This window comes from Clinocottus analis, unplaced genomic scaffold (assembly GCF_023055335.1).
Source record: "Clinocottus analis isolate CAN_PGR_092001 unplaced genomic scaffold, fCliAna1.0.p SCAF_30, whole genome shotgun sequence".
Taxonomy (NCBI): domain Eukaryota; kingdom Metazoa; phylum Chordata; class Actinopteri; order Perciformes; family Cottidae; genus Clinocottus; species Clinocottus analis.
This window is the reverse complement of record NW_027176043.1, coordinates 1,415,673-1,437,513: the sequence shown is the minus strand read 5'-3', so window position 1 is coordinate 1,437,513 and position 21,841 is coordinate 1,415,673. Positions and strand designations below refer to the sequence as shown.

The window sequence follows — 21,841 nt, the reverse complement described above, 5'->3', positions numbered from 1 at the left end:
AGTAAAATGACATTTTATGAGCCCTCACAGAATACTTTCACTACATTGCAGACTGTGCGGTGACTGTTCCGCCGTAATCTTATCATTCACTCTGATGTTAGCATTCACTTAGTGGGAATTATTCAACATTTGCTGCTTACACAGAGGATTGATCAGGACTGTCACTCACTGAAAAGCACGTTTACGGGTTCAAAAGCACAGAGCAGTTAGAAAGACTAAGACTGCAGTATATCTGAGGGTGCAGATTACTTTATTCTGCACATTGCATGTGTGTGTGTGTGTGTGTGTGTGTGTGTGCTGATATTCATGCCTTGCCCTCGCTCCTTCCTAACTATGATAAAGTAGGCCTGGTCCCGTCATGGACGCTGCCCTACTCCCACTGCCCAGGCATCTGCCTCCTCTGCCTCTGCCATCAGGACTGGATCAGGTTCAGATCGCCCGGGCTTCAGGGAGGGCTGGAAGAGAGGAGGAGGGAGAGAGGAAGGGATGGGGGGTTCGGCTCGAATGCAGTCCCGGGGCCACTTTGGCTGGAGGAGAGGGAGGTTGGGAGGCCGCCATGCCCACATGGGTTATGATGGAGGAGGCGGATGGAGGCGAGGAGCTGAGCCATCAGGTGAAGTCGGGGGTGAGGCGGTTGCGTCACGTTGGCGGCCGCATGCCTGCTTCCATCACATCCACAGTGTCGTCTGGGAGGGTGTGTGTGTGTGTGTGAGATCTCCCCGGCTAAATCCACCCGTCTGATCTTATCTGTCAATCACCGGATGTTTCACAAGTGATGTGTAGGTGGGAGCTGCTGTGCATGTGTTCGTCATGAGAGTGATGAAGCTGATATCGTCTCCTCTGTTGCTCTCCTGAAGATTTCTTACCTTTTTTTCCTCATTAAAAGTTTTTTGGGGGAGTTTTTCCTGTTCCAATGTGAGGTCCCGGGACGGGGATGTTGTATATGTTCAGACTGTAAAGCCCCTGAGGATAATTTATGATTTTGTGCTTTACAAAATAAACTGAATTGAAATGAACAAAGAGCTGTCCTCTCCGCCTCACAGGTGACAATTGTTTCTAGGTTACTTATACAAACATTTTCTTGAGGATTGCACCAAGTCACTGGCTCCCTGCAGGCCTTAGAGAAGTGGTGCCCAACCACCGGGCCGCGGCCCTGTACCGGTCCGTGGGTCCCTTGGTACCGAGCCACACAGAGAGAATGAATGCTACAAATGTTGAATGATTATCAAGGTTGGAAAAATGTTTTATTTTGAAAAATGACCGGATACATCCGTCGGTGTGTCTGAGCTTCTTGACGCATGCAAACATTTCCCCAAAAATAAAACTTAAAAATGCTTTTCAACTCTGTTGAATATCCTGAGATCACCAAAAAATAAAACTCTGCTTCTATTTCCAACATCCTGTCTTTGTGAAGCGGGTTTTCTGCAGCCACAGCGACCAAAGCTAAGTTACGGAGTTGCAGTCTGACGTCACATCTAACTCCTTCGACAAGACATTTAGAAGACATGACAAATGAGCTTGTCTATCTGAAGCTACAACATGTACGTGTGTCTCACACAATAATCACAGAGGCGTTGTAGAGTTTGATATGAGCTTTAATGTCTTCATAAACACAAGATAACAGGCGCTCAGGTGTGTTGAAGCGTACTCTCTCCGAGTCTGACGGAGGGAGGCGGTGTCCAAGTTTAAACTGAAAACGCTGAGTGTGGTGTTGAGGAAAGGCCTCAAGATCCACTTGATTCAAACCACTGATAATAACTGGAAACAGCCCATAATGCATCCTGCGTGTGAACAGCCCTCCTGACAGACAGAGCTCTGTGTGCGCCCAGCTCGATTGTTTCACTTTGTGTTGCTGCTGAACGTCTCCCTGACACGGCTTCTCAGCTGATTAATGCAGATGGAACTTGGCTGAGTTCATGGCTGCTACCTCTGTCAGAGTAATGACGCTACATTGTGACACACACACACACACACACACACCTCTGAGGAGTGTCCCGCAATGCATCACTGTGAACATTAAGTGATGATGGAACACAAGCAAACAGGGATTTGCGGCGCAGACATATACACACACACACACACACACACACACACACACACACACACACACACACACACACACACACAGAGTTCTCTTCATTTCTAGGTGATTCACGATTGAAGTGGGCTCGCAAAATTGCTTTATGGAAAGTGGCGAGCGGCTCGGCGGGAACATTAGGCGGGAAGCAGCGGGGAGGCCGGCGTTTCATTAGGGAGCTCCACTCCGCCTTTATTACCCGGATTTGGAGTTTTATGGTTATCATTATTTGCGATAGAATTATTATTCGCATATATTTGCTAGTCAGCTGTTTGGGTTTGGGACACTGGGACCTGGCATCTGTGTGACTGATTCCAAGAGAGCTTTTCTGAGGTGATCTGTACAAGGCAAGCCATTTCTCCTCCTGTGTGTGTGTGTGTGTGTGTGTGTGTGTGTGTGTGTGTGTGTGTGTGTGTGCGTGCGTGTGTGTGTGCGTGTGTGTGTGTGAGAGCTCAGGTCGTAGTCCCCTGTCAGCTCATAAAGTCTCAGAGAGGTCGGCGGCGAGGAGGCAGCGGCCGGCGTTGGCCAGGCAGCGCCGCGTGATCTCTGACTGGAGCGATCTCTGAGTCTCCATCAGAAACTCGTCCTGTTGATCACACACAAAAATATAAATCACCAAAATTTGCCATCAGGACAGCATTAATATTCCTTTATTTGACATTCATCTGGTGTTAAAAAACACCTTTTCTTCTTTGTTTTGAATACACGTTATGAAAACAAATTGTAGTTTACAATAAAACAAATGAGCAGTTTAGTATACAGATTTCATATTTTGGAAAAAGAAGGGCGATGGTTCTTGACCAGTAGCCTCCCGTGTGGTGTCACAATAGGTACTGGGAGAGTAAAAACATCATCTGACTGTTTCTTGATGATGTCACTTTCAAGGGGCCGTGCCATGTGGCGTGTTGGGAACACATGCGCACCGAGGCGCTTCGCTAGCGCTCCTGAGCCCGCCGTCCACAAACCTAAGCAGCCCTGATACCATTTCTTTATTCAAGTACTTACATTTGGGTACTTATACCGATACCGATTATCAATATGAGTATCTAATCATTACAGTTCAAACATTTTGAAACTTTGAAAACATGTTTAAGTTTCCAACTAAGGCGGAGCGGTCGCTAACTCCATGGCTAACTCTAGCGCAAACTCCAGTGCAAACTACAGGGTTAACTCCAGTGCTAACTCCAGGGCTAACTTCAGGGCTAACTCCAAGGCTAACTCTAGTGCTAACTCTGGTGCAGACTCCAGTGCTAACTCCAGCGTCAACCTCACGCTGCTATCAGTGGTCTTAGTGCATTCGGAGTAGTTTTACGAGTATGAGTACACGAGCAGAATACCCGATACTGTATCGGTGTTATTATTACCAAAAATGATATGATGGCAGAAACTGTGAAAATAAGACCTAAGTGAAAGGTCATTGTGTCATTAAAATCCAAAGGTTCATCCCACTGGGAGCATGGATGTGCTCAACAACTTTTTATCACATTATAGATCCTCTTGACATTTTGTCCAGAAGTTGGCACTTGGGAAAAGCTCATCAAATGTCTTAAAAGTAAAGGGCTCATCCTTTAGGGAGAATAGAAATGCTTTAATTCCACGCTGACCTGCTCATTATCATATCTCTGAGTCCGTTTCTTTGGACATTTTCACTAAAGGGTACAAAATCTTCCATCCAGCAAATCTCCTAATGTCCAAGTTGGGTCCTATCGCCAACCCCAACCAAATAAAATCAACAATTCACATTTCCACATGGTTTCAGCAACATTTATTGTCAAAAGACACTTTCAACAGACCCATAGAACTTGGATGGAACTTGATTGGGAAACCAGAAAGCTGTCTTTACTATAACTTGAATTAGTCCTACCACACAACTAAGCTACTTCCTGTGACTGGCCTGCCAGTGTTGGCTTCATGGGAGTTCGTACCACTCTAAAGCACACGCTCACTGTGGAGCCTGGAACTGTATTTGGGTTTTAACAATGTTCACAGCAGAGGAAGTCCCACAAACTCACAGAGATCAGTGGATTCAAACATGGTTAGTCACATGTAGTGCTGCTTTGGGTAAATAGTCTCTGACAGAATGAGACTGTGGCCCATCCACCATTGTGGTCTAGAGGAAAGGTCATGAAATCATTAAAACCATTAGAAGTCATCCTCTGGGGAGCATGAATGTCAAGCGTCCTGACTGACGCATGCGTGGCTGCTCACAGGGTGAAACCCTGAGACCTCCACCTGCGGCCTCATTAATGTGCCGTGCCCATTTCATTTCAAAAGTTCCCATGTGACTGTGTGTTGAAATATACTTTTATGGGTCCCTCTTCACCTCTACCTGCTTTATCTGCTCATCTTCAGTTAATGATTTTATACATTTGGAAAAGTTTGGCAGAATGTCCCTCCTCGTAAAACTTAGGCGTGAGCTCGCAGTCACTGAATACCCACCTCCACATGACATAGAAAAGACTGTGGCATCATTTGGAAACTAAATATGCATGTGAGGACAAGAGGGTCAGTGCACGCGTACAAGAAAAGAGGAGAAGTGACAGAAGGCACAAATGAAAGGTGGAGAATGAAAGGACAGAGCAGAGGACAGACAGTGTGCTGACTCCTGGCTCGCTGCTGGTCGCCAGAATCACTGATGCACTTTCCCGCCTCATAAATTATCGCCACCGTGACGGGTGTGACGCTGTCAGGAAAGCCCAGCGTCCCAAAAAGCAGCAGCCAGCCAGCCAGCCAGCCTCTGTTACTCCTGTCATCACTCTCTGCTTTATCTTTTCAAACACATGGAAATAGATTCTGACGCCAAGACCAACATTTAAAAAAAATAAATCCCTTTATGATCGTCAAAAAATGCTGTCTTAGCAAAAGGAGAGGAGTGAAAAACAAGTGCCACCGTCACCGAGACACCTGTCAATCAAGACAACGCCGAACACTGAAACGTATTTCCTATATCCGTATCTTCTATATATGAACATCCTTTATCATGTGTTCTGTGGTAATAAATAGAAAAATAACTAAAGAATGTGAAACGAGGTCACAAGCTTTGTAAAAATAAAAAAACGGGGACATCATTTTAGCAGTAGCTAATAATGTGTTTATGTTGGCGCTGAAGCCCTCTCAGACAATAGAGGCATCAGACGCAGAGGGCCGTGACCAAACGTCGCTTTCTGACGGCCTGAGCATGAGGACGGCTGTGACTGCACGTGCCAGAGCCAGAAGAAGAAAATAACGACGACTGTGGAATCAATGTCGCCGCAAAGATTGTTGACTTCAAGAAATCACAACACTTACATCTGAATATGTTCTAATGTTGAGAAAATGTGATATAAATGTGATAAAAAAAGGGGACCCTTTTATATCAAGTCATAAGGTACAAATAAAAAACAAACATTGTATAAATTCCCCCAAAAAACATGCTAGGTATCAAAGAAAACAAACAAATCAGGGCTACAACAGTATCCTCATGTCCGACCTGTAAACAGCTCAAACAGTAAACAGTAAACAGGGCGAGGTGAAGACTTACAGGGCTACAAAAAAAAAACTATGAGAAAAAATACATACAGTGACCCCTTAGGTTTATTCTGAGACCTCGGTGGGGTCCAGACCCACAAGTTGGGAAACCTGTCACATTCCCTTTGCGTCATTAATAATAATTTACTATTTCTCAGCAGTTATAAAACCGCTGCAGCTACTTCAAAATGAACCTTTTCCTTTACAAGAAACAAACTCAACTTTGAAGCTGCAGCACCATCTTCTCTGCTCTCTCTCTCTCTCTCTCTCTCTCTCTCTCTCTCTCTCTCTCTCTCTCTCTCTCTCTCTCTCCATTCAGTTCTCCCCCCTCCTCCCTCCTTTCTGCAGCAGAGCAGTTAATAAAGAGATTGATTATCGGCCTGTCAGGAAGTGACAGTTGGACAGGGCTGCTCTGCGTGAATGACAGAGGGCACGCTCACCACGCAGCAGCCCGCCTGACACACACACACACACACACACACACACACACACACACACACACACACACACACACACCTTTGCCAACACCGGGGGTAGATGAGGTGGTGGAGGAGGAGGATGTGGTGAGAGGCAGGCATGTGGAGAGCAGCAATGCAACCTTCTGCTGGTGAAAGTTGTGAGTTTTGTGTGTGTGTGTGTGTGTGTGTGTGTGTGTGTGTGTGTGTGTGTGTGTGTGTGTGTGTGTGCGTAGGAGTGTTTGTGGTGCTGGTGGGGGAGGTCAGAGTTCACAGCCACTGCCTTCTGGAGAGAGAGGAAGAGGGATGCCAATGCCGCCACACACATGAGCCAAAGAGGTCAGAAGAGTATACAGTCACACACACACACACACACACACACACGCACACACACACACACACACACACACACACACACTGCTAACATCCTACACCAGCACACCCTCAGGTACTCTGGTAAATGGCAGTGGGTAACCACGGCAATCAAGTGGGAGGAGCTAAGTGTCACGCGAAGACCTTTTTAGTCGACCAAAAATGTTACAATCGTGAAAACACAGTGTGAAGAGGTGCGGTTGTCAGAAGAAAACACAAACAACAACGGACAACACTGCAGTAGCAACCTGTCAATCACCTTGTAGCCCCGCCTTAAAGGGTCCCCTGCTTTATGGTCTGTTTGACTCTAAATGAGCATAACTTACTAAATGAACATCATGCTGTATAGAAGAAGACTTGAAACTAGAGATCGAGACATAAACTCATGTTTACAATGTTTACTGAGGGAATACATCAAGAGAGAAGTAGAGTCACTTATATAGACTTCTATACAACCAGAGGAGTCGCCCCCTGGTGGTCAGGAGAGAGAATGCAGCTTTAAGACATGAAATATAGACTTCTATACAACCACAGAATTTTGATCTGGTACAAAACAAAACTAGTGAGCGGACCTTGAGTTAAGGTTCTTTTGCCAAACTACTGTTCATGTAATAAATGTGTTTTTTAATAACTCTGGCATTATCTACAGCAGAACTGGTTGGAATGAGTCGCAGGGCTCTGAGCTGGGAATATACATATTTATTGAGTTCTTTCATTTTAGTTTTTTATTTATAATTTCAAATGTTCACTTTATTTTTTTAAATTATGTTGTGTTCACAAAGAAATGTAATTTAATCAATAATAATATTATATATATATATATATATATTATTAATAATAATAATCAATTTCTGTTATAACATTCATCTAATGGCTTTGCTGCTGAATCCAACTGAACTCTTTGGCCTTTTAAAGCAACGTCCGATATTTTGACAGCGGCTGTTTATTGTTTATGTGTTCTCCATTCTTTCACTTTCTTAAAAAGTTTGATTTCTATTAATAATATGCTGGTGTGTGATTGCTTCTTGTACATTTTGATATGTAACATTACTCCACATCTCATGGGAATGTCCTGCTGCAATATGGTACGACAGCAAAGCAAAACTCCCCCACTGATGCCTAAACACACACACACCCACACACACACACACACACACACACACACGCACACACACACACACACACACACACACACACACACACACACACACACGCTGCAGCGCCGAACACACACTACTTTCTTTTTGCTGCACTTGATCAGCGAGTGGAACAATCAATACCTCTAGACGGAGGAGGTGGACTGCTGAGCCTCCTATCAAGATGCTTTTTTCCCTCCCCATCTTTCACAGCCAGAGAGAGAGGGAATGAGCGTAGAGGAGGAGGAGGAAGAGGAGGAGGAGGAGGAGACGCAGATGGACAAGTGCTTTTACAGCTGAGTCTTCCTCTGGCTCGGTGCCACGGCCACAGACTCTCTTTGTTTGCCCGGCGACTAAACTAATAGAGATAAAGGCAGGTTCCTGCTGGCCCTGAATTAGAAAATCATTAAGGAGTATAAACACACACACACACACACACACACACACACACACACACACACTGAAATTCCAAACAAACTCTTTCCCGATGCCAGGGGAACTCCTATTTTTTTGTAACCAAACAATGACTTCTTCATCCACGTTCTGCTCCATTTTCTGCCGTGTCAAACCGCTCATGTGTGGGACGAGGGTTCGGTGGGACTGCTTGGTCTGTGAGGACGTGTGTTGCCGTTTTCTTTCATTAAATAAGTGCACAGCAACCTGTCCCCTCATTCCCACATCGTCACATCGTCGCTTGGTCAGGACGTCTTGGTGTCTCTGATGTTCAGGCAACAACATGTTGAGAAAGTCGCTCTCCTTTATGTGACGTCCTGGCACAAGATCAAAAGGTCAACGTGGACTTTTGGTTCCAAAAGGGACAGAAACAGCGATCTTCTGGGCGAAAGAGGGTGTGGTTCTGTCGTGGATGGGTTCAGTCAAGTCGTCAGTATCAGACCTCGGGCTGTGACATCACAGGTTGTTGTGTGAAGCCCGGGTCTTTTCAAAGAGGTGTGAGTCATTGTTTTACTGAAAGTCTTAAAAGTTTAATACCTCTTTTGTGACCAATCATTTCTTCTTCTTCTTCTTCTTCTTCTTCTTCTTCTTCTTCTTCTTCTTCTTCTTCTTCTTCTTCTTCTTCTTTGCGGTCAGGGCCTGCGCTTGGTTTGATGCTTGGTGGTTCTGTAACACTGAAGTCTGAACTCAGAACTACTCACTCATCATATGAAAAGGAAAAGTACTTGTTGAGCAGAATGACCCCGTTCAGAGCATCATTACGGGTGGTTGTGGTTGCCAATAGCTCTGGAGAGAGGTTTCACACCCGAGTCTCTCTGTCAGGACCCTCCAGGGTCTGGATGGCGGCGCTGGAGGCTCCTGCTGTGTGGACCCTTCAAAAGCTCACAACCTTTATGTTGATGTTCTTCTTTCCTTCGAGAAGGAAAGAAGAACATCAACATAAAGGGTGTGAGCTTTTATTCAGACGTGTGAGGTACCTTTGTTCCCATGACCTGAGAACACTGCTGAACTTGGATGTTGAATCTCTTTTCTCTGTTCTATATTATTATTTTATAATATTAAATTATCACTATTATGAGCACTTATTCTGAAACAGGAAGTTGCTCCTGTTTCAAGCCAAGCTTCCTGTCTCTTTTTTTTTCTTTCCAGTGACTGATTTCTTCTCTTCTTATTCAACTCTTCTGTCACCTCATCAAGCTTTGTGACAGCACGTTGCTGCAGCAAGGGTATTGTGCATAGTACATGATAACAGGAATAGAACTATGAATAATAGTCATAACTAGATGGATAGATAGATAGATAATTACTTTATTGATATATTGTTCTGTTGTAATAATAATATGAGTTATTATTATCATTATTATCATTACTAATGTATTGTCATTAATGCATTATTGTAATGTTGTAGCTGGTGGTGGCTTCTTTATATACGTAGTTAACTACACAATCAGAAGTTGATCTCAAGTGTTTTTACGGTGTGTAAATGTTAAATGTAATTCAAAATCCTTCCACCGCATCACACTTGGTCGTACTTTTGTTGTCAGAAGAAGGAACGAGCGAGCGGGGAAAAGCACCAGCAGAGGACTGCTGCTGACACACAACAAGATGGCAGCTCCCCGTGTCCTCACGCTGCCGCTGTGAGGCTTCTTCTCGACAACCACGTTCACCTCCAGCACATCTGGGTCCTGATTCCTCTCTCTCTCTCTCTCTCCCTCTCCTTCTCCCTCTCTCTCGTCCCCACATTAGTTAAGATGGCTGCACAGTGGCTGCCGGGAGCGAGCGTTTTAAAGCTCTCCGAGGTGCAGGCGGCTTAAACTGCTCATTTGTTAGCTCTGCATTCTAGAAGACAACCCGACAACGCAGCAACCATCCAATTATTATTAGCGGGGAGGGGAAGAAACAACGGCCCAATCTGTTGGCCCGGGCTCAGGACGGGCCGGAACACACACACACACACACACACACACACACACACACACTGTCAGAGTCAACACGGTCAGACTGAGGCTGGTACATGAGGAGGCGTGTGTTGAGTGAAGTCTTATTTAAAAAATCAGCCAAAGGAGAGGGAGGGAGATGGTCTTTGTTGAACGGGAAAACGTGTTTTTACACACACACACACACACACACACACACACACACACACACACACACACACACACACACACACGCATGAAGCTAAACAATACCTGAGCCTAAACCCGGGCTCGCCGAGCATTAAAATGTGTTCAGGAAAAGAAAAAAAAAGCAGGAAAACAGCATATGGAAGCCCCAGCAGAGGCATTCTTATTTCTATCTGTGAAAATTCATTACGCATTCTCACAATGAGTGTGTGTGAGAATTCTCCGTTTGTTCCGTCTCGGGCTAAACAAAGGCACATGTGCTCATTTTCAGAGCGGGACGCGAGCGGCCCGATTTCAAAGGCACAACTTGAAAGACGACAGACAGCTATTTACAATATTTATACATTTAGGATGCTGATACTATGCATATTACATGTCTGTCTTCCACTCTGTGTGTGTGTGTGTGCGTGTGTGTGTGTGTGTGTGAGAGAGAGAGAGGGGCGACAACAGTGGGGAAGCGAGTCGCTGATGAAAAAAGGTTACTTTGGAAATTCTCTGATAATTGGTGCCTTAAAAGGAGCTCATTTTTAACTATGTCACCACGACTGCTCGATGACAATTAATCTGTTTGCGGCTGCTTCCTTGGCATCTGTGCCAATTACTTTATATGCTAATATATGTAAATGACATCTCAGATGCCAGTTTCAAGTGTTATGCGAGTGGCGTATTGTGTCTTGTTTTATTTTTTTTTAAGTCATATTGTTGAGGCGAGGGCTTTATATATTTGGAGGTGTAAGTTATTGATTTCCTCCCTGGCTCATAAACATTTACTGACTCACATATGATACATTTCAAATGAATTTCAACATTTGTGTGTTGTTTTTTTCCTCTAAATTTGTCTCTTGTCAGGGTGGAAAAGTCCTTAAATAAACTATTAATTTACACCAGAGATAAATGCACAGTTTGCATTTATAAAAAGGAGGCCCGCGCTGTGTCTTCATGCTCTTAAGAGCTCGCTGACAATTATCACAATGCACACATTCCACAAAAAACAACAACACTGGTTTTAAACTCCAATTATGCAAAAGAAACACAGTTCATCTTGGGAACTAAAACAACAAACAGGAGCAGTGTAACGCCTGCTGAAGCTTCAGAAGTGTGAAGCTGATGATATGACATCATCCATGTGGTTAATAAACGTGTTATAACACAGGATGCTGTGTTATAACACGTTTATTAACCACATAAATGGTTCTCAGGCGAGTTCAAAGTCTAAATGTGTTCAATTCGGGGAGATGAATAATCATTTACGACTACATTAAAGAGCTTAGCAAACCATTTCATAAGAGCTATATGAATGATGAATAGGGGAGTTAAATTAAAGTCAGGGTTCTATTCCCTGACAGAGCAAAGAAAACATTTGTCTGTGACCTTTGACCTTTCATGTGGAAGTATATTATTGTTAAACAAATACAATAATCTCTGAACAGATTATTTTTGCCGTTCTGTTCTCTTTCTTGCCGTCCTCAGGTTGACACCCTGCATGAGATGTCCACACTCTCTCAGGATGCACATACCAGTGAATATGTTCACACACTTAATTAATATGGAAATAATACATTTTTTTGAAAGTTGCCTGAATATAACAAAAAGTAGAAATAAAAAACAGAGTAAAACTTGATATTTACATGCTTGTCCAGGCAATTGGTGTCAGAAATGTGTGTTATTAAAAACAAAAGATTACATTTTTACTCAAGAAGCGCTTCAGTCAGACCTCGTCCCCGCAGGAAGCCACTCAGCTCCTACTGTATACTAACCGAGGATTCACTTCCTCCTTTATTAGCCCAATACCGCTGAGTAAATGTTAATGAATGCACTCTGAGCACATGCACAGAGCCCTTTTCTCCTTCTAGAAACGGCAGTAATTACCCGGCGACAGACTCAGAGCCGCTCCTCTATTGTTCCTCCTCTTCCTCCTCTCTGCTCGCCGGCTGCAGCCTTCCATCACTCCGACTGAAGATGTCACTGTTGTATACCAAATATCTGCCCGCTGAAGGTGTGTGTGTGTGTGTGTGTGTGTGTGTGTGTGTGTGTGTGTGCGTTCATGTTCATCGGTGAGAAACAAAGCTATGTCGTATTTAAGGCGTTTGACTGTGAAGTTTTGACAATGCAGGGTACAACAGACAAAGAAAGAAATCCATTAGAATAAATCCAGCTGGCTGATCTTTAAATAAGAGATAAACGCATTAATGTAAACACAAATACAACCAAATGACGTTTTGGAATTTCATTGTTGAGTGTTCAAGATAAATAAGGTTAAAAGTGCAATTTTAAGGTCTGAATCCTGTCACTTTTGTTCTATTTTTGATATAATTTTGCACCTTATTTAGGAGTAAATTTCCTGAAAAGGACTTGTGCGTGGCATCCAACACACACAGATTTATTCATCTATGTAAATACAAAAATAGGGATTCCAGTACTACTACAGTATTTATGACAACAATTATGAGAATGACGCCTGTGTTTGAGGCTTTAACATACACATGCATTCTTCTCTTCTTCTCTACACGTTGGCCTGAATTTATTTTTCTTCTTCTCCTTTTCCGGTAATTACGGCATCAACATATTTTGGGGACGTTATGATTTGATAATTATATTGAGGTTCACCGGGAGAGAGAGGGAGAGAGAGAGAGAGAGAGAGAGAGAGAGAGAGAGAGAGAGAGAGAGAGAGAGAGAGAGAGAGAGAGAGAGAGAGAGACGATAAGGAAAAGAAAGAGTCAAAATACAAGTCACAGGAATGAAAACAACACGAGACGCTCCAGAACGGGAGCGTGAATAAAACATAAAATATTCCTGTGACCCTGTGTGCATGAACACACACACACACACACACACACACACACACACACACACACACACACACACACACACACACACACACACGCGGTGAATTACTCTCACTCCTGCCAGTGTATTGGAGTAGACTTTATATGTGAGGAAGCAGATCGACAGGCTTTTTATTACCCTGAGAGACAGATTTTGTGTGTGCTTCGTCTTTTGTTAAATTGCTCTGTTTTTGCTCTGCAGTTTGCTTGATGGCTTTCTGCATAAACTTTATCTGGATGCTCAGGGAAGAGGTTAAACCAGTCTCGCATCTGAATTCATCCGCAGCCCCTCGCTTGTAGCCGGTGGTGTGCAGACGGTGGTGTTATTGACGGATATTGATATTTGAGTGAAAGTCAGAAGGTGTTTTTAAGGCAGCTGTGTTTCCCCAGACCAGACCAGAACCAACCGAGTCAAGACTTATTAAAACAAAACAATATTCATCTTAAATGACACAGTGACGATAGCTGCTTTAGTGTGACATGACAGGAAATACAGAATTATTAAAAATGAATCATGCTCTGGGCAGCGAACCCAATTCAGATGCTTTCATTTAACTGGTGGGAGAAATAGTCCCCTTCCTGTTTGTTTGATCAAAATACAGTGAGCAGCTGTTTTAGGAAATCTCTGAGTGCTTTCCAGAAATACACATTTGTGAATGTCATAAAGAAGGGAGGGAGTTTGTTGACGATATAAAATATATAGAATAACATCAGTTATCTGCATTTGAACTAATGAAATGATTTGTATATGAATAAACTAAAGCTATCACACCCGGTCTTTGACACATCACAAGGTAATTACGGAGGATCTGGTTCAAGGCTGATATTATAATTCAGTGGTGCGTATTCACAAACACATTTGCACTTGATTAAATCACGAGCCACAGACACAGTAGACCTGGGACTTTGGGGCCTCCGTGGGATGTGAGCTACATTACATGTGGACTGGATCCAAGAAAAAAACTCCTGAAATTATTGATTATGTTTTCAAAAGAGACCAGCGGCATACCAGACTCATTCCAAAGGTGGTCAACCTGAGCACACACACACACACACACACACACACACACACACACACACACACACACACACACACACACACACACACACAGCGAGGACAACAACACAAGTCAAATAAAGAAGAGCAACACCTGACAAAAAAAGACATATTTATTCATATTGACCTGCGGCGCTCCAGATCAGATTGACTGGATGTGGGCCGTGGCTCAGGTTTGTCCTGCAGAAGGACCCATGAGGACCTCGGGTCTATTCAATCCAATTCAGTTTATTCTGTATAGCCCAAAATCACAAATTAAGATTTACATGACATCCTGTCCCAGGACCTCACTTCGGATCTGGAAAAACTCTCCAAATAAAGATAGTAAAAACCCTTTTAGGGGGAAAAAGGGAAGAACCCTTCAGGAGAGCAACAGAGGAGGATCCCTCTTCCCGGATGGACAAAAGCAATAGATGTCATGTGGCCAGAATGAGCAACGTAACAGTTGCAGCACATTACATGAACATGATGAGTGGTATACAAATGGTCTATGATCCAAATAGCCACGGTCCATGTCAGCAGAAGGAGGTAGAGAGACTGGTCTGGAGGCACTGGTGCACTCTGCTGGTTGCTAATCTTACCTCTTACTTTCTGAATAAACAGATCAATCTGTGTCTGTCAGGAATTTCACAATCGTACATCTCGTCCACTAATATAGTTTAGCAGTGCTCATTCCGGTCTTTGTAGTGAGAGCAGCCATCTCTTTATCGAGGCTATAAGCGCTCCAGCAGGACGCCGCTGCTCCCTGACCTGAACTGCCCGAGCTCCAGACACACAGCTCTCTCTCTCCTCTCTCTCTCCTCTCCATCCGGCCCTGTGTTCATCCGGCTGTGTGACTTTCTAATCCCTCTCTTTAGCAGCGGTGTGTGAAAGCTCACACTCCTTCCGTGTGATTACGGAGGGCCCCGGGCTGCTGATTATCTGGAGAGACCACCGCAGAGACCCCCGGCCTCGCTCTCCCAAGCCAGCGCCACTTTAATTCTGCCTAATTGATCTTCACACTGTTACCTTTCCCTCCCGAACGCCGCACAGGTACGACTCTGTTTGATCCTCGTGCTGCAGGAGATTTCTTCTTTTCCCGTTTTCTTTTTTTTTTGAGCTGGATGTTGTTGATGTTTTCTCTCGGTTTCTTTATTTAGATCTAACTCTGGAAATGTGGAAGCATATTCTTGTGAAGTAACCACCCATCAGGTCAACATTGGTCCAGTGACCAAAAAACCAGCAGAGCTCATTACAGGCCGCAGACCACCGCAGACCACCGCAGACCACCGCAGACCACCGCAGTGTGTTTGGGGCTAATCAGCGGACTTTGTGTCCACACAGAACGCAATGCTAATTTTAGAGGTGGCGTGATGACAGCGCTAACCGACTGAGACCGGTCACCGTTAATGTCCCACAAGGCTTCGTGAATCAGATTCATAAATGTATTGTTATGTGGACGAGAGGAAACAGAAGAGGGTAATACACACACACACACACACACACACACACACACACACACACGCAACATGAATTACACAGCAGACCCTGACGAGAGGTGGACGTTCGCTTCCCTGCGCTGAGATGATAAACATTGAGGCGATCAGCAGCATTTAGCTCAGAGCAGCGCTGCCAGCAGCCTCACAGACAGAGCTGCTCAGGATTCCTCTGCCATGACTTCCATTAGAAAACATTTAACTCCAAACCGCTCAGACAAAATGAAGTGTTTTTGCTTCTGTTCTTTTTCCTCCAAAGCTCATTGGAAGGTGTCCGAGGCTCGTCCCTGTGGCCGGTCTACCGGCGTTCACGAAGCTGTTTGGGTTTCTGTCCCCGCTTCAGCTTGTTCCTTGTTGCCACCCCTGTGAGGCGTTTAGCGACTTTGAGTGAGTCGACGGCAGCCGTGGCGCTACCTGTGATTGGGTCTTTACAGGTGAATATGTGATCCGGGGCTCGGTTAAAAAGCCTCCGGGTCCGTGACATTTCCCCAAATGGACTCCCTGAGGACGAAACCCCGCCGACGGTCTCGCCATTACTTTGCCGTCTGTGTTGTCTGTGAGGGCGGCTGAATTACAGTTACTGTTTTAAAAGTCACGCTTCTCCCGCTAAACAGATCACCCTCCCTTCCCCCCTCCCGTATCCTGCTCACCGTGGCATTTAGTTCTGCGCTAAAACTGCAATACGGAAAGGAGGGAATAAAAGGTTGACTTTTCAGATGACTTTTGCGTGTGTTCTCCTGTTTGGACAAAGCCGGGGGAGATGACAAGTGAGGAATCTGTATCATCAGCTGATAGCAGCTGTTATTCATCAGCACACAGCAATTATCTGATAGAGTCATTAGTAAATATATGCAAATAGTTTTCATACATGTGTACGAGCAGCTTATATATAGCACATAGGAGAGTGTTTGTCGACTGGAAATGCAGATGAAGGAGAGCGGGCCAGCAGAGTCGGCCTGAGCCGAGGCGCCATATGCACGGAAGTGTTCCAGGTGACAGCAGCCGGCCCGACGTGTTCTCCGAGGTCACCGTGTTGGTGTGTGTGTGTCTGCGCGCGGACGCAATATAGGTCACACACACACCTTCGTCATGCCAGGTCATCTGTCAGAGAGCATCTTAATCACCGTTAATAACCGCCAAGCCATCTGTCGCGATCTGTTCTCACACTGACGGGTAGAAGGAGCCTCTAGATAGAGGCGCGTGTTATTTTGTGTTGTATATTATTACCCCAGTTTGAGGCTGTTTTGGGGGACTTTTTCCATCCAAGCAAAGAGGATGTTGTGTGTTATACACATTGTAAAGCCCTGGGAGGTGAAAGTCCTCCGTGACCACTGACTCCAGGTGCATGACCTTTGACCCGAGGGAGCTGCTCAGCTATTAGCTGCAGGCTGATGTCGGCTTCTTGTGATCTTTCTGTCACTTGTGCAGTGTACGTTCCCCCGATGTGGAGTTCCCCATAACGGTTGCATGTGATGTCGTGAAGTGTTGCGCTTATTAATAAATTAGATGGTGCATGTATTATTATTACTTACTTATAAGGTCACGCTCAATGTTAAATTAAAACACAAGTTATGTTGGCTTAGTGGTTCAAATCCCAGTCCCTAGAAAGAGATGCTGGCGTCTGCATTCTGCAGACAACGATATACATTAAATTCAAAATATCTGAACCAAAAATAGGTTTTATAAATATCTTTCATAACAGCCTCGTAGCACGCTTACACAAACACACAATGCCAGATGATTAACGTTGTGAAACAATTGGTGAGGTTTAGGCAACAAAGTGACCTGGTTAAGGTTAGAAAAAAGATTATAGTTTAACATAACTATGATGAATAAATAGCAATTGTCCATAGCAGACTGTCTTACGTAACGTTACATAAAGAGCATAACGATGTTATCTCCAAGCGAAGAGTCACTGCTTACGTTTAGATCACGTGGGACCTGAAGAGCCGTCTCCTGGGTGAAAGTCCTGTGTTTGTTTGACCCCTCCAACCTTCTGGCCCTCAGTGGATTTTCTCACTTGTTTTTAGTTATAACACCTCCCAACTTTCAGAAAACGCCGCTTGTTACGTGTCAGTCTTTTGTGTTCTCCCCTCCCCTCTTGTTTTTCCCACACAGGCTTCAACCTGTTAATTGGCTGCCACCTGTACAAGCCAATCAGCGGGGTGGCAACTATTTTAAAAGGAGGAAGCAAGAAGAGTTCGGGGCGGTCTATCTTGCTGCAATGCACACGGACGCTATTGAGCGTGAAGGTTTTTGGTGAGAGGTTGAGGACAGTAGGTAAGTTTGGGGTAGCCTGTACGTTTCTGCACCCACGTAGGTACTTTGTGTCTATAACATGAGGTCATTGGTCGGTGCTCCCTCTGTCTGTTTTGGTCAATCATTTTTAGAGAAGCTAGAGAGGCCATTTTGTTTGTTTTGTTACCAGAGGTGGATCGCCAGGCCTAGTTTTGTTTCCTTAATTTCTATTTGTTTGGCACGACCACAAACTGTCCCAATCTCTCCCACCTTTGTTATTGTGTTAATAACTCCCCGTGTTAATAAATATTGTTTAAAAAATGTTACTTTTTGCTTTCTTGCCCTTATTCTTTGGCTGGCCTGAGTATTTCTAGATCATTGGACATACTATTGCATCGATGTATTGCATCATGGTCTTGTGTTGTTGAACAGCAGTCAGCTGGAGGTGGACAGACTAACGTGAGAGGCAGGTCAACTTAATCCTGAGGAGAGGTCACATGTTGCTAAAATCAGATATGAAGAGATGTTGAGTATTGTTATCCTGGAAATGTGAAGCGGTGGCTCAAAACATAAGTGAGGTTATTTATCTAATTTGTTAATAATAGTAGTAAAAATGATAATTAAAAGGTAAAATAATGAATGACATTGGATGTAAATATAATTGTAGCAGAACATTTGGAGCTCTCTGTGTTGTGTTGTACCTTGTGGGGCTGTGAGCATCTCATAAAGCAGCTGGAACAGGAAATGGACAGCAGCCTTTATGAAAAGTGAAATCCACGAAAATGTCTCCTTCTTATTAATCACATTTAAATTCACAGTGCAGAGACAAAAGTAATACATGCAGCAAATAAATAAATAATGGCGGACTACTCTGCACTTTTGTTTCCTTAAGGGCACATGCAGCGCTCATTGGTTTCATAGATTTACATCACTTCTATATTGGCCTTTTAGGTTTCAAGAGTTAGATTTCTTTTGTGTTTTCTTCTCATCAAAGCGTTGATATTTCACATGTTTTTAAGGTAGAACTCACTGAAGAGAAATGAATGATTAGATAGACTGGGAACGACTTGCAAGGCAGCTCACTTTTTGGATATAAACCAGAGGCTGTGGGAGAACATGCACCGGTTTATCAAAATGTTTCATCAACTGCAAACTGCATTACTGCAAATTAAGTGAACGCATCACAACTCAAAGACGCTTCAGTGTGTAGCTAATAAGACGGTAAGTGAACGCATCACAACTCATATGGCCCAATATTTACCCAGAAGGCCTCTGAAGGTACATAGAGAAGCTCAGCTTTGGATTCAACTTGAAAAATACAAATTTTAGCACTGAACAAACTCTTTGAACACATAATATGTGGAACGTAATTTGTGGCAATCCGAAGAATGTAAAACAAATTCAATTTTAAAAAATCCCAGCGTCATCAGCACCATGCCATCATGCATCCAGTCACTCTGTCACAGCCTGGCTCCTGGCATGCTGCCGTTGCCCCTACGCCATCATCACAACCACATTATCACCACTGTCATCACCGCACCTCACTGTCGTAACAACAGCCATCACTGCTCTCACATCATCAGTGCACACACTGTACCGCACAGGTGCCAGGTCAGCCCCACATCCTCCACGCTCTGTTTTTAATATGACACATACTGTGAGAATATTAAATTCAATCTGCTATGCACACACACAGACTGACATGCATCTTGATTACTTTATATTTTGTACTTCAAATTGATTTTCCGTTTTAACTTGTTTCGCCGAGCTACACAGGGAAAAACATTTCACATCTCTCTTAAAACTGTTCAAGTATCTGTGGGAAGATCAACTCAAATGCATTTTTGCATTAATTAAGGCAATGTGTTTTGCGGGACACTGAGGACATTACTCATTGATCCCTGATGGGGTGAACCAGGGGACAACGGCAGTGAAGCCTAAACTACAGGCCTTGACTTTGGCTGGCCTCCTGTCAGCGCTTTAATAAGATGCCTAGCGACACAGAGCGTCACAGAGAATGCCAGCACACTGGGGCCTTGTGCCAGCATCGCCCAGAACCACAGAGGAGTGTTTGGGGGGAGTGTTTCTTTGACCTCTCCAACAGAGTGAAGGGAGGACTGGCATCTGCTTTAATAAGGCTGCCCACTCTCCATTCACCATGTCACCCCTCCCACACTCCCCAAGCCGTGGAATGGGCACTGGCACTGGAGGAGAGGTGGCAGAGGTAACAGCTGGCTGCAGCCGTGGCGGCATGGCCGTGGCGTGACCACAGCTTTATTAGTGGCGTCCAGGACACCAGCTGATCCTCTCCCAGGGTCCCTGTCACACTGACGTCTTCATCACTAAGCTGAGTAGACAGGCCAGGCCTGCCAGCCAGTGGAGGTGACAACAAATCCAATTACCTCCCCTCCATGGTGCCTGGACCAGACTTGGGGGGGCAATGGGACAGTGGAGGATGTTGCTTGGATAGAGGATGAGAGACATGCGAGACAGGACGGGCGGACAAGAGGTGGTGTAGAGGCTTTCATTTTGGCTGATAAGTCTGGCTTACCGTATTTTATTATTCTGTAACACATCACATTCAGGACAAAGAAATGTCTAAATTGACTTAAAGGGGCAGCGATGCAGACCAGACCAACGGACCCAACAGAGTGTAAACAGCTTTCACCATGAATTTGGTCAGCAATTCATTGCAGTTGTGGAATGTTGACACTTTATGCCAATTAAACTGGGATCTTGCGACGTGAACGGATGGCCGGGGATGGGTTTAAGATCATAGGGTCATCAAATTCAATAGGGTCCATCTTCTGGGGACCATGAATATTACAATACCTGCTTCGGGTATGGGTCAGGTAGCACAGCTCTGACAGACACAAAGTGTCCGTATGAGAGGATGACGCTTGTGCCTATTGCTTTATTCATAAGTCCACAGTGTTTTAGGATATTCCACTGTCCTATTTACTGGCATCAACTCTGCAGAAAAGCAAAAATTCGACACATTCGTCAAATTCAGGCAAGCATACCTTGAGTACTTCTTCGTTCTATTTAATAAATCCATGTGTGTGCTATGGCAATTCATTATTGTGTGTCACATTCTGCAACATGACTGGTGTGGAAATATAACGAAAAAGAAAGAAGTTTCTTATTCTGACTCTGATTGACAAAGCTAGATAGTTCTGGAGGATTCTAGCACTAAATGAATTCATTACGATTTGAATATCCTGAAAGTCACTGCTCAGACGCTGTCAAACAAAAGCATTTCCCTCCTTAAGGATCCGTTAAGTGAGGATGTCTGGCCTTGAACGTGGCCTTGAACGTGCCCAAACCTGCTTTCCCCCCACTTAGGTCCTACTATTATTTCCATACCAAGCCGCGGGGAGGTGGAGGTTGACGAATCACAAACCCAATGAGCCCGCACAGGCCCCGTTTTCAAATCCTACTTTTAAACATTAACTCAATTAAATCTCCATAAACAAATTGGTTCCCACTGACAGTCTGGGATGGAACATGTTAAGTGCTGATCATCGCGGGCCAGTATTGATCTGCGATCGGCCCCAGCTGGCCCCTTTGTGGATTGAGGTGAAGGAGAGGGGAAACTCGTGTGGCGGTGAGGAGGTAGGGAGAGCCTTGAATGGAGATAAAAGCAAAAAGGAGGCAATTCGCCAAAGCAGAACTCCTCAGCCGTTATGTTTTCCTTCACTCTGTCAGTCGCCTCTTCCCACCAGAGCCCTCACCTTATCATCCACAGAGCTTCGGTGTCGGGAGTTCCGCCTTCAATCGGTGACTTTGGAGCCCAACCGGAGAAGATCATTCACCACTTTCTCTCCTGACACCCCTCCATACAGGGATGGGATGATCGACCCGTGAGTGCAAAAAAAAAAAAAAAAAAAAGAAGAGGGGTACTGGGAGGGTGAGCGTATGCTGAGAGAGTTGGAGGGGCTCTCACTCTTGAAGGTGGTTGAAGTCTTGCCAAGATATTTCATATTCATAGTTAAATATTCAGCGCGCATGGTGGACAGGGGCAATTTCTGCAGTCAGCCCGCCATTCAAAAGTGAAAGGGATGTGGCTTGTGGATGAAGGGAGCGAGAGAGATAGACACGCATGGGGCTTCATGGTAGTCAG

General features: G+C 44.5%; 1 protein-coding gene across 1 annotated transcript in view; it reads right to left on the bottom strand.

Moving 5' to 3' along the window:
• Positions 1–2,532: 2,532 nt before the first annotated feature.
• Positions 2,533–21,841, bottom strand: part of si:dkey-288a3.2 (protein phosphatase 1 regulatory subunit 37) — a 58,718-nt gene continuing 39,409 nt past the window's right edge. Inside the window, exon 11 of the mRNA XM_068595449.1 lies at positions 2,533–2,663. Within this exon, the coding sequence (XP_068451550.1) occupies positions 2,553–2,663 (111 nt within the window). The 3' untranslated portion in view covers positions 2,533–2,552. The remainder of the gene's footprint in view (positions 2,664–21,841) is intronic.